Source organism: Microplitis mediator, chromosome 2 (assembly GCF_029852145.1).
Source record: "Microplitis mediator isolate UGA2020A chromosome 2, iyMicMedi2.1, whole genome shotgun sequence".
Classification (NCBI taxonomy): Eukaryota; Metazoa; Arthropoda; class Insecta; order Hymenoptera; family Braconidae; genus Microplitis; species Microplitis mediator.
Genome location: NC_079970.1, coordinates 14,846,163 through 14,859,257, shown reverse-complemented (window position 1 = coordinate 14,859,257; position 13,095 = coordinate 14,846,163). Strand labels below are relative to the sequence as shown.

The 13,095-nt window shown below is 33.3% G+C and overlaps 1 protein-coding gene and 1 long non-coding RNA gene across 2 annotated transcripts; one reads left to right on the top strand and one right to left on the bottom strand.

The window, feature by feature from the left end:
* Nucleotides 1-1,750: 1,750 nt before the first annotated feature.
* Nucleotides 1,751-10,678, bottom strand: LOC130663654 (uncharacterized). The gene is made up of 4 exons (XR_008989227.1): nucleotides 10,537-10,678; nucleotides 2,100-2,140; nucleotides 1,891-1,992; nucleotides 1,751-1,824 (listed from the first exon to the last, which is right to left on the bottom strand). It is a non-coding gene; the product is annotated as an uncharacterized LOC130663654 (long non-coding RNA).
* A 353-nt stretch (nucleotides 10,679-11,031) lies between these two features.
* LOC130678555 (uncharacterized) lies at nucleotides 11,032-12,402 on the top strand. Its single transcript, XM_057485834.1, has one exon. The coding sequence runs from the start codon at nucleotides 11,032-11,034 to the stop codon at nucleotides 12,400-12,402; it is 1,371 nt and encodes a 456-aa protein (XP_057341817.1).
* Nucleotides 12,403-13,095: the final 693 nt, after the last annotated feature.

Genomic DNA, 13,095 nt, shown 5'->3' with positions numbered 1-13,095 from the left:
CTGTTGACATACACAATGATTATTATGATTATTTAATATTCCCTTTCCATTTGCTATTTTAATGGAAGGGATGCGCATCTCGTCGGCGCATAAGCACCGACGTGAATCTATAAAAAGGCCTGCGCGCCGATTATAATCAGTTTTTACTCATTTACTTTCACTTTTCATTATGTCTCTATAATAAATATAGTTTACGTTTTTAACCCTTTTTTAATTTTTTCTTACCCGTTTACGACTAAGTATCCGGTAGTATCTAAGTACTTCCTTAGATAATATAATCATAGACTGATATGATTATCCTAGCCTACAGTACCTGCCTGTAGAAGACGGCAACCCCGTAGAGGTACATACCTGCTGTATCCTCATCCTAGCCTATAGTACCTGCCTATAGAAGACGGAAACCCCGTGGAGGTGCATACCTGCTGTATCTTCCTGGTATAAGCCTGATTATACCTATCCTGGCCTGCAGTACCTGCCTGTAGAAGACGGAAACCCCGTAGAAGTGCATGCCTGCTGTATCCTCGTGTACGTCTGATTACACACATCCTAGCCTATAGTACCTGCCTATAGAAGACGGAAACCCCGTGGAGGTGCATACCTGCTGTATCCTCCTGGTGTAAGCCTGATTACATCTATCCTAGCCTATAGTACCTGCCTATAGAAGACGGAAACCCCGTGGAGGTGCATACCTGCTGCATCCTCACCCTGGCCTACAGTACCTGCCTGTAGAAGACGGCAACCCCGTACATCCATCTGCAACACCTGCTTGTGGTTTTTACCGACAATTGTGATACTCTGATCACAATTGTCTTAGCTTGTAAGTTCACTTCTATCTGCATCAGTGAATCACCAGCTCTCAAGTAAGTATAATAATACTATTATTATGGCTTCTCCAACTCCTAGTGCATAGTATTTAATTAGATTCTATTCTTGTGGCTTGTCATGCAAGTACCTGTAATCCATATTTATTATATACCATCTGTATTTAATCTGGCCCCACGAATCCTGATCCTTTATATGTAATCCTGTGGGTTTAATGCCTATTCCTTTCATATCTCTTTATATTTCCTTTCAATATTTATTGAATTGACTCGTGCTCCAGAGTTCCGTTTGGGAGTTTTGTGAGTTTGATTGATCTCAATGTTAGTCCCAAGACGCTTTTTTTCATGTTTACACTAGCACCAGCCGCCGCCACCTTGGCTGTCAGCTTGTTGGCCGTCGCCTCAAGCTTATTTATTGTTGTCTCAATTTGTACTGATTTTATTACAAATTAGACTAAAAATAATTATGGTTTACTTGGCTTTATTATTTTTATTGCTTTATTTATTCGATTTTGTTTTTTACTTTTTTACTGGATATTACATATGAATAATAGTCACTGATATGCGATGCGTACTCTATGGCAGTTCCGTTAAGACTAACTAGGGATGTATGATTCAAGATCGATGCTCACTAGAATCGATTCATTTATGGTGATAATTCGATTATTTTAATCGATTCTTTCTGTGAAAACAATTCGAGAGATCGATTCTTTCAGTTGAAGATTGATAGATTGAAAACAAGATGGCGGATGACCGGGAATTTTTAAATCTAAACTTTATTCTATTTTAAGAAATAAAATTTTTTTTTATTTAAATAAAAATTTTTGATTTAAATATTTAGTTTTTATTAATCATTTTTATAATGACAATCAAAATTAATTTACAATTTCGAAATCGATACAATCGATACTTTTGTAAATCAAAGAAAACTCGCCTGATGTCACTAGAAAATCCCCCGTCTCGAGGAGATTGAGAATGAACGATAAAGCATAATTATTGTCATCTACATCATAAATATAATTAGAATTATTACAACAAAATGGCTGAACATGAATTCATATTTACTTACGTTTAATATTTAAATAAGTTATAAAATCCAGATTTTCCACTTTACGAACAGCATCTTGCTCAATTTGAATGTAAAAAACATATTTTCTTTCACCAGATTGATCTGCACAATACACAGTTGTTAAATTATAACTTATACTTTAGAAAAATTATCAAATCGATTTCATTGATTTACAAAAATAATTATTTTAAATGAAGTGGAGCACTTACGCGGGACTTCGGAAACTTTGATTTCACTCTGCTGTGCCATACTGTACCGCAGAAAATGAAAAATCAAATTTAACAAACGAGATACTTTGAATGAAATCTGGTAACCCGATGAAAAGAGTTTTTGTCTAATCATATATAATTATGCATAATCATCTATATATGATTGGATACTAAAATTGGCCAGGTCTAATTATATATAATCAGATATGTTTATACATGATCATATATGATTATATATAATCATGCATGAATTCAATCATGCATATAATCTCATTTAGAATATCTGTAAATTATTAATTAAGTAATTTAATTAGGATTTATTGTTTTCATCAATATAAATTTCGGTTAAAATTAACATAATTAACTATTTATAGGTTGCATATCAATTAAGCCTGATCAGATTTAATCATACATAGACATATATAACTACATATAAGTTTATATCAGTCATGTCTGATCAGATCCAATCATATATAAACTAATGCACGACTATACATGAATTTATATTAGCCATGTGTGATCAGATCTAATCATGTATAGACTTATATATGGTTATATATGGGGTTATAACAGCCAGGTATAATTATATCTAATTATATATAGACTCATACATAATCAGACCTGATCATATATAGACTTATATATGGTTATATATGAGGTTCTAACAGCCAGGTATGATCAGATCGAATTATGTATAGGCTTACATATAATTATATATAATCCCATATATAATATCATGTATAATTCTATATAATTATATATAATTATATATTTGATCATATATAATTAGACAAAAACTTTCTTCATCGGGTAGAAAATGTTGTACACAGTTGTCCCCGAAAAAAAAAGAACGAACGATGCTTATGCAGTCACAGCTGAATTCTGAGAAATGTAAGTCCTTCCCTGGGGAAGCTTAGTACTCAGTTACGCAGTAAGCCCGCGACAAATAAAAAAATCTGGGCGTCGGTTGACCCTGCGGGCCAGCCCAAAACTTCCCGCTGTTTTCGAGCTCAAGGAGCTTGAAAACATTAATCTAAATATGTTTTCGAGCTCGAAAATGCTATTATCTGCGATCATTTTTTATGAGCTTTTCAAGCTCTACCAAGTTGCGTTTTTTGCTAAAGTTTGACAAGTTAAGAATCGAAAATTATTAATGAAGAAGCGGTTTTAAAATTTTTATTTTCGATTATGTTCACTGAAATAGATGTATCGAGGCAGAAATTAATGTCAGTGATCAAAATCAAGATTTGATTGAGTTTTGACTTAGGTCAGAGCAATAATATATGAAATATCCGAGAAACATATTAAAAACGGGGTTTTCTCAATTTTTTGCTGATAATATGATTCAAACTAAAGAACAAGTTAGATGACATTATATGATCATCGAAAGAGACTATAAGGAGGAATAGTTGGTATGATTTCAGACACATTTAGTGCATTATACTTTGATTCATCCGGAAAAAATAACGTTTTATGTTATTTTTTTAACTTTTCAGCGCTGATATCTTTTGAATTAATGAACTAATTTTGACGTCTGAGGTGGCAATCGGCGCCTTTTCTCGAATTCTAGAGCTGATACAATTTTGGAATCGATCCGTTCTGCCGTTTCGAAGATATGTGGAAAAACCCGTTTTTCAGTATTTCTATCTCCAACGATATCTCTCGAGCAAATTAACTGATTGAGATGGTTAAGGCGGCAATCGACGCGTTTTATTAAGTTCTAGAGCTGATTAGATTTTGAAGTTGATCGTTCAATTCGTTTCTGAGAGATCAATAAATAACTAAAAAAAAAAAAATTTTTTTTTCGTAATTCGCCAATATTTTCGAGTTTACTTGATCAAATGTTCTGAAATTTTTAGGAAAGTTGACGGCTAACAAGCTCTTTCGATTGCCACCTTATTCATCGAAATCGGTTCATTAGTTAAAAAGTTACAAAGAGTTTACACACACAAACACACACACACATACATACACACACACACACACACACACACACACACACACACACACACACACACACACACACGCACACACACACCCACACCCACACACACACACACATACACACATACATACATACAGCCACTCGAACATCATTATGAAAATAGTCAGAATAGCTTCCTAAGACCTCAAAACGTCGACATCTGATAAAAACTCGATTTTCGAAAATCGGGGTGAAAACAATAACTTCCCGAATTTTTGAAAATTTACAATTTTCTTAGCGGGAAGTTAAAAAAATATATAGATATAGTATTAGCATTGGTAAGTAGTTACGGCGCTGCGATCGTTAAGTTTAAAATTGTAAAATTGTCTTTTGTTTGTAATAATAAATATACTAACAGAACCATTCATTGTTTATTATAAGTTTATCAATAATGAGGTGTTTTAAAGCTTGTAAGTATTAAATAATTTTATTTAAATTCAACTAATATTTAATTTAAAAAATAATATAATAAAATAATAAATGGAATAATTAAAAAGTGCATGCAAAAAAAAAATGAATTAATACTTGAACTAGGAGACGTTTTACATTTTTTTTATGAAATTAATTTAATTTTTGTTTTCAGTGCCGTCTTCCGAAAGATCACTTTAAATTTTCGAAATTATATTTCAATAACAAGTTATGTTTTGAAACTTGTCATCCATCCGTCACAGAGGCATAGTTTAATATATTCCATAGCTTAAATAACAAATTCTTATTTATTTAGTAATATAGATCATGTTCGGGCTTTTCTATGAGACCGGATTACCGAAGGAGAAATCGATACTCCAGATCAAGGAATTGATTCTATTTACATGAGTGAAAATGGTCTGGATTTGTAAGTATTTCCTCCATAATTCGTTGAATAAATATGAGATACATGAAATAATGAAATTAATTAATTAATTAATGTAACGGGACCTAAGTCCACCTCCTCCACGGAAGCCGATACCTCGCCCTTTTGGGCATACTCGTGTTGCGTGTGGTCCCTATTTTTATAATCAACACCACCATATATTATAAAAGCGAAATATGAGCATAAGCTCACATTAACTTACCCATTAGGCATGCATTGCATGTGGGTGTCTCACCAACAACCACCGCGAGACGGACCTCATTTGGACCCATACACTCCTCCCATCTCAGGGAATAGAGAGACTCCACTTGTTTCTTTCGGGTTCCCACAACCAATTATCCGCTTGTTTCTCTCGCCCCCTGTAAGATTTTCTACTTTCCCCAAGCCATGTAGTACACTAATTATTCAAGCCAAATTAAAGTTAGGCGGATTGGGGGGGGGGGGGGGGGTGAAATAATGAAAAGCTAAATTACTTAATTATTCATTATAATAATTATTAATTTTAGTAAACCAATTAACAAACCTAGTGACTCCGCAGATGACTCACGCCAAACAAAAGATAATTCTGATAAAAATGAGACGGATAAAGGTAATTAGTTATTAAAAAATCTGTCTATCGGTTGACCCTGCGGGCCAGCCCTAAAACTTCCCGCTGTTTTCAACGTCCTTAAGCTCGTAAACATTGTTGTGAATACATTTCCGAGCTCTTCGAACTCGAAAATACGTTTGTATTCCATTGTTTTCGAATAAACCGTTTTTTACCAATTCTTTCCCCACGATATCCCGCGAACGAATTAACCGATTAAGACGGTTGAGGTGGCAATCGAAAGCTTTTATCGAGTTCTAGAGCTGATTAGATTTTTGAATTGATCGATTCGATAGTTTCCGAAATATTCACGAAAAACAAAAAAAAACGATTTTTTCATTCTTTCGTCGACGATATCTCGCGAACGGATTTTCCGATTAAGACGGTTGAGGTGGCAATCGGCGCGTTTTATTGAGGTCTAGAGCTGATAAAATTTTGGGAATGATTGGTTTAGTCGTTTCGACGATATTTGCAAAAAACCGTTTTCTACTGTTTCTTTCGTCGACGATATCTATTGAACGGATTATCTGATTGAGACGTTCTTGGTGGCAATCGAAAGCTTTTATCGAGTTCTAGAGCTGATTAGATTTTGGAATTGATTGATCCAACAGTTTTCACAATATCAAAAAAAAACGAAAAAAAAAATTTTTTTTTTTTCGTATTTCTTAAATATCTCAGAGTTTATTTGACTAAATGGTCTAAATTTTTTTGGAAAATCTAAGTTCAGAAAATATCTTTCGAATGCCGCAAGAACCATCTAAATTGGTTTATTCATCAAAAAGATATGAGAGGTTTACATCCACACACACACACACACACACACACTCACACATACATACATACATACATACAGACATCGCTCTGAAAATGTCAGAATAGCATCCTAGCACCTTCAAATGTCAACATATGATGAAAACCCGGTTTTTGAAAATCGGGGTGAAACCAATAACTCCCCGAATTTTTTGAAAATCGTCGATTTTCTCAGCGGGAAGTTAAAAAATAATAACATAAACAATAATTTGACAAGAATAATTAATTTTTAAAGAAAAGTTAAGCAGTAACGGCGTTTTATTAAACAATGACATTCAGATATCAATAGGCAATAAGTCAAGTTCTCAAAATCAACCTGAAAAGGAGTCTACCAAACTAAGCTCAAAAAATTTTAATCCTGGGTATTAATCATATTTATTACTTTTAAAATTTTTTATCGATTACTTTCTTATTTTTTCAATAGTTTAATGATAATGATATTTTTTAGAAAAATAGTTTAAAATCCGAGGATGAAAAAATCTACAGTTTGAAGCTTTTTTATTAAAACTCTAAAAGAAGGAGAATGTAAATTATGCACAAAAAATGTTGCAGCTCCTGGTAACACGACTAATTTGAAAAATCATTTAAAAAGTTCACATTATGACAGCTACACTAGTGTCTTTGTTGATCTTAATGTAAACGATGGTTCTGAGGTAATTTTGTTGCTATTTTAATTCCAATATTATTATCTTACTTTTATCGAAATTGTACTGAAAAAAAAAAAAAAACTTTTCAGGATCCAGTTCAAGTCAACAACAGTAAAAAAGATTTAAATATTCAATCGAAAATACTTAAATTCGAGCAGCAGAGAATTGATGTGAGTTTCAATCGGATGTCTTCATTTCAAAGTTAGTTATTGATATTTTTATTTAATTATAAAATGTTAATTTTATTATAAATTTTAAATGAAATCAATAATGTTTTTCTGTAGATGGCGGAACCCAACATGAAAGAATCACAAATACATTAATATTTATGATTGTTAAAGACCATTTAACGTACATCGTACATAGCTACTGAGATACAGCGTTTAAAAATGTTATTAACGACAATTTGTCCTCACTATCAGATTCCTAGTCGATACAAAATCATCGAGTTGATTCAAGAGAAAGCTCAAGTCTTGACCATATTACTAAAAAAAAAACTAGAAGCTTTCGATTCTTTTTCGATGACCACTGACGTTTGGACAGAGACAAACACCTCGCGAAGTTTCCTAGGCTGTACAATCCATTACGTAGAAGAAAATTCATTAAAAACTATGACTTTGGAGAAAGTTGGATTGACTGATTGGCATACAGATGAAAATTTTTCAGAACGATTTGAAATTATGCTTAGGAAATGGAATATTCCCAAACATAAAATCACTGCGGTTGTAACTGACAATGGTGCAAACATGGTGAAGGCTGTGAGTGATACTTTTGGAGTATATAAAGGCTAAAGATGTTTTGCTCATTCTCTAAACTTAGCTATGACTGATACTTTTGATAAATATTAGATACTGAAAGAAATAATTGATAAACTCCATAAAGTAGTTATTTATTTCAAAAGTCCAATAGCAGCAGCTGAATTGAAACAAGTTCAAAACAGTGATAAAGTTTTGAAGCTCATTCAAGACGTTCCAACTCGATGGAACTCTGAGTTCTACATGCTCGAAAGATTTTTACAAATTTTTGATTCAATAGTTATTGCGCTTGTGAAATGCGACAAAGCTAATATCTCATTATCAGCGTCTAAGGTATCAATACTTCGTGAAGTAGTAAAGCTACTTCAACCGATAGAAAATGTTACAAGAAGAGTAAATCGCCAAAATTATGTGACGAGCAGTGAAACATTATACCATTTACATTATTTGTTCTCAACATTATCAAGTTTACCTGCAACCACTGAAATGGCCCAAAAAGTGAAACAAAAAATACTACAGTCTTTAAGTAGCCGCTTCAAGTCAATTGAAAATCATCCGTTGGTCGGTCCTGCTGCAATCCTCGATCCAAGACAAAAAAAAATTTGTTCCACCCGGAACGTCGTACTCTACCATGCGAAAAAAAATCAATGAGCTTCTGTCTGGAACTGAGAAATCAAAACCTAATAACTCAGTTAAAACTACAATTAATAGAAGCGGTATTGACAATGACTTTTTCAAGTATCATCGTGAATTGGTGAAACAAAACCGAGAATCACACGAACACTCAACTGTTGAAAAAGGGGACATTGATCTAAAAAAATTTTTGGATCAGGCTATCCCTAGCGGTTTTGACGACACCGTAGAAACGTGGTGGAAACACGAAGTTTTTACGGTGTTCACTCCTTTACAGTGTTTCCACAGTGAATCGACGGAGTTACGACGGTATTTTGATGGTAGAAAGGCGGCGTTTCTTGTGCAGTTACGAGACAAGGTTTCTCTCGTATTTTCTTCGAGTTTGATCGGTGTTCACCCGGAAATTTCACGGTTTTTTTTTGGACTCTCGTCGGTGTTTTCTTGGAGTTTTGTCGGTGTTTCTCCGGAGTTTTGTTAGGGTTTTCGCGGAGTTTTGTCGGTGTATCGTCGGAGTTTTTGCGACTTTGACACTTGGAGTTTTGTCGGTGTTTCTCCGGAGTTTTGTTAGGGTTTTCACGGAGTTTCATCGGTGTATCGTCGGAGTTTTAACGGCTTTGACACGGGGTTTTGTTGGAGTTTTTGCGGAGTTTTGAGGGTGTACTGTCAATATATTCTTGAAATTTTTTTGATAGATTCGCGGCTTTCTTACGGTATTAAGTATATGTTGTATTGTATGCTAAAATTTGATTATAAAAAACGTTGTTTCAAAGTAAATGATGTTTTGTTTTTTAATTGAAAAATTTATTTCAAATAAGAATAAAGTACTAATTATAAAATGCATATCTCTGTAATTATAAGTAAATCTATTTTTTAAATAAATTATTGATCATATTAGTTTATCTCAAATAATTAATTTGAGTAAAGAATAATCGATGACTTAGAAGTGATACCCTGATTAAACATTACATCCACCTATGTACTGTCTTCGTCAAGATATATTCACATTTACATAATATACTAAATAACCTCAAATTCATGATAAAAATTTGCTAAGTAAAGTGTTGTGTAATTAAACATAATAATAACTATATAATACAAATAATTTTATATGAATTCGTTTATATATAATTTCTTACTATGCTAAATTAGTAGTGTAATAAATAGTTTATTATCGTGATTAAAAAGTAGAACGATAAATAACAGTTCTGTGAAAATTAATATATATTTAAAAATGTATAAAAGACTCGATACTATCGTGGAAATTCGATTGTGGGCGATCAAAACACAATATTGCATTTATTATGAATTGTTTATTTTATAATGTGAATTAATTAATGATTGTAAAATATTAACTTAAAAACTACATTAAATATTTATTTGCTGGATCGGGATGGTGAAAGAAATAATATTTCACTAATTTGGTGTATTGCCCATATTTAATAAAAATAAATCACAGATAATAGCATAGAGTAGAAGAGTCGATCACGAATTTTATTAGAGCACTTATTAAACATTATTCGATTGCATTTGAGTTTAATTGAGTTAATATAAATTGCATGGCACCGTACACATGAAATATTATATACATTATATATAGAGCGCAGTTGAATTGAAGATTGAGTTTTTCGAGTTTAAATGAGTATGATTTTTTATAATTTTACACGGCAACATACACGTGAATTAATAAAGTACATAGAGCGCAGTAATGAATAAATTATTGACAATTAATAATTTACAAATATCACAAATATTTCGAGTGTAAATTTAAGTCACAGATAATTTAAACACGCGACATATAGAGTACGAGTAAGAACCGAGTATTAATTGAGATGCGTAGCGAGCCGAGTCTGAACGTATATTAATTACTTTGCAGTCACAAATAAAATTTGATATTGATTTTTGAGATTAAAGATTACTGGATGACTGAATGATGACATCAGTCACACCAGTTGACATCATGTACAAGTAAATAATTAATCGATGAGTAATGAAAGTGAATGTAAATTAAGAATAATTATTTGTGGCTGCAAAGTCACGTGATGGCGAGTATATGTATATATATATATATAGCCGGCAGGTTAATTTGACACGTGGTCAACACAAAAATGATCACAGATTTTATTAATTAAAGTGAGAATATAACTGAAAAATATAGATGAATAATAATACCTGATGAATTTGCGAGTAGTAATCAAATTAATGTAATCAATGACACACGATAATTTGTACGATGTAATTGAATATTATAATAAACTTGTAGCACGTGGTGGTCTATCACAAGTGATGTAGAATAATGCCAGTTGCCGTGTAGCTGGCTATCGAGTTGAAATTCCGAGCATCAGAGGGCGCGTCGATAGCAGCACCTCTGGTATAGTAGAGCGATTAAATTAGGAACATCGAGACCATAAGGGGACGTGAAAAGGACGTTTGCTTACGTTTTCTTTTTTTTAAGTTATTTTCTCAATTAATTTCTTGTATACGGTGTACTTTTACTTTGAAATTCTTTAGTTAAATTTTTTATATTGATTTTACAAACATATTTATTTCGTTTCTTTTAATTCTTTTTATTCAATTAATCTAACCTTAATCTTGGCGTCATTTTGTACGCAAGATTGTGGTGGAGGCCCTGGCCTCCACGGAGTTCACCAGAATTTTGATCATCTTATGAAAGATTATATTAAACGTAGAAGATTTGAATCATTGGATTGGGATTTTGCTGAGTTTGCTGGAATAAAGAGTCGTTCAAAAGGAAATTCTAAGGAGGGTGAGGAGGATGACAAGGTAATGAAAAAGTTTAAGACAAATGATGATACTTCTGAACTTGACAATGATGTAAATATGGTTGAGTCTCCGACAGAACTAGAGACGTCACAGGTGCAAGGAAACGTTAAAAACACGTTTGAGTATGGACACCGAGGAAAGGGTCCCTATTGTGTTTTCGTTAGAATCACTGATGAGAAGTTAAAGTCAAAACCGATTAGTATTATTGAAATTGCGCGTAAATTATCTAAGATTCTTATCCGTTTTGATGATATTACACTAAGTGCTAAGAACACGTGGCGTTTAATGTTTAATTCAAGAGCAAGCGCTAACACGTGTTTGACTAGTCCTAATCTTGGTAAATGTGGTTTGGAAGCGTTTATCCCTAGCTTTTTACGTTATAAAAAAGGCGTTATTCGTGATATACCAGTTGATGTGGGGACAGATGAGATCAAAAACTGTCTTACTTCTGAAAATGCTGATGTACATATCGTTGATGTTTTTCGTCTTAAGAAGAAACCTAGTATTTTAGAACGCTCTAAAGATGGAAAAACTAATTGGACCGATTCGACTTCAGTCTGTATCACGGTTCCAGCTACTCGACTACCTGATAAACTTAAACTTTGGGGAGTTTTGTTGCCAATAACTGACTATGTAGCACCGATACGTATTTGTTATAACTGCGGTCGTTTGGGTCATATTAAATCCAAATGTAATAATCAAAAAGTTTGCTTAAACTGTAGTCAAATTCATGATCAAGAAGAGGGTACTGTGTGCAATAAGGATAAAAGATGTATTAATTGTCATGGTGATCATAGTACATTGGATACTTGTTGTCCTAGTAGAAAAGAAGAGATGGTAATTAAGAAGATCATGGCTCATGATAATTTGTCTTTTATGGAGGCTAGAAGATCGTTGAGATCTTTTGGTTCGGGTGATAACGTACCAAAAAAGAGGTTTGAAAGTTTTGTACCATCTTCAAAGGAATTTCCTTCTTTACCGGGTAAAAGTTCCTCACCTTTGCCATCATCACCTTCTGTTATTAATAAGAAAACTTCATGGAGTCAAGCGACATTGAAACCCAGTAAGCCTATTTCTGGTAGCGCGGCTGATATTTCAAAAGATCAACTGTTTGGACTACTGACCAACGTTCTACAAGAGCTTTTAAAGGCATTATTGTGTTCACCAGATATTAGTTTATTGATAAACCATATCTTGAAGGCTGTTGAGCTCCACTTCCAACATCATGGCTCAAAAGAAAAAGGAAAAGAATAGTAATAATGTACAGTCTTTAAGTATCGTCCAATGGAATGCCCGTAGTATTAAGTCTAAGTTACCTGATTTGATTCATAACTCTATTAATGTTGATTTATTTATTATTTCAGAATCCTGGCTTAAAGAGAGAGATTCAATATATATGAAAGGCTTTGATATTATAAGAAGCGATCGATCTTATGGTAATGGAGGAGGAGTAATGATTCTTGTAAGAAACACTTTAAAATATTCCGTGGTTCGGGGTTTGTTTAATTGTGACGGTAAGATTGAGGTTTGTGCAATAAAACTGGATCTTGATATTGGACCTTTAACGATTGTTTCTTGCTATAGACCACCTTGTTCTTCTGCAGCTATTGATGGTGATGATTGGTTACGTTTTTTAGATCAATTTTCGGGTAGAATTTTGGTTGCCGGAGATTTCAATGCACATCATTCCTTTTGGGGTGATGTGAGGGATTGTGCAATCGGTAAGTCCATTGTTGAAGGGTTAGATTTTCGCGACTGGGTTTGTCTTAATGATGGAAGTCCTACTCATTTGTGTGCCGCTACAGGGTCTGAATCGGTAGTTGATCTACCCAGTAAACACATTGACGTAAATTTGACGTCAGAGTGACGTTACGCTATGTCATCATTTACGTAAGATATAAGTCACGAGTGTGTCAGGTGTGACTCATTATTTCCCACTTTTTTACG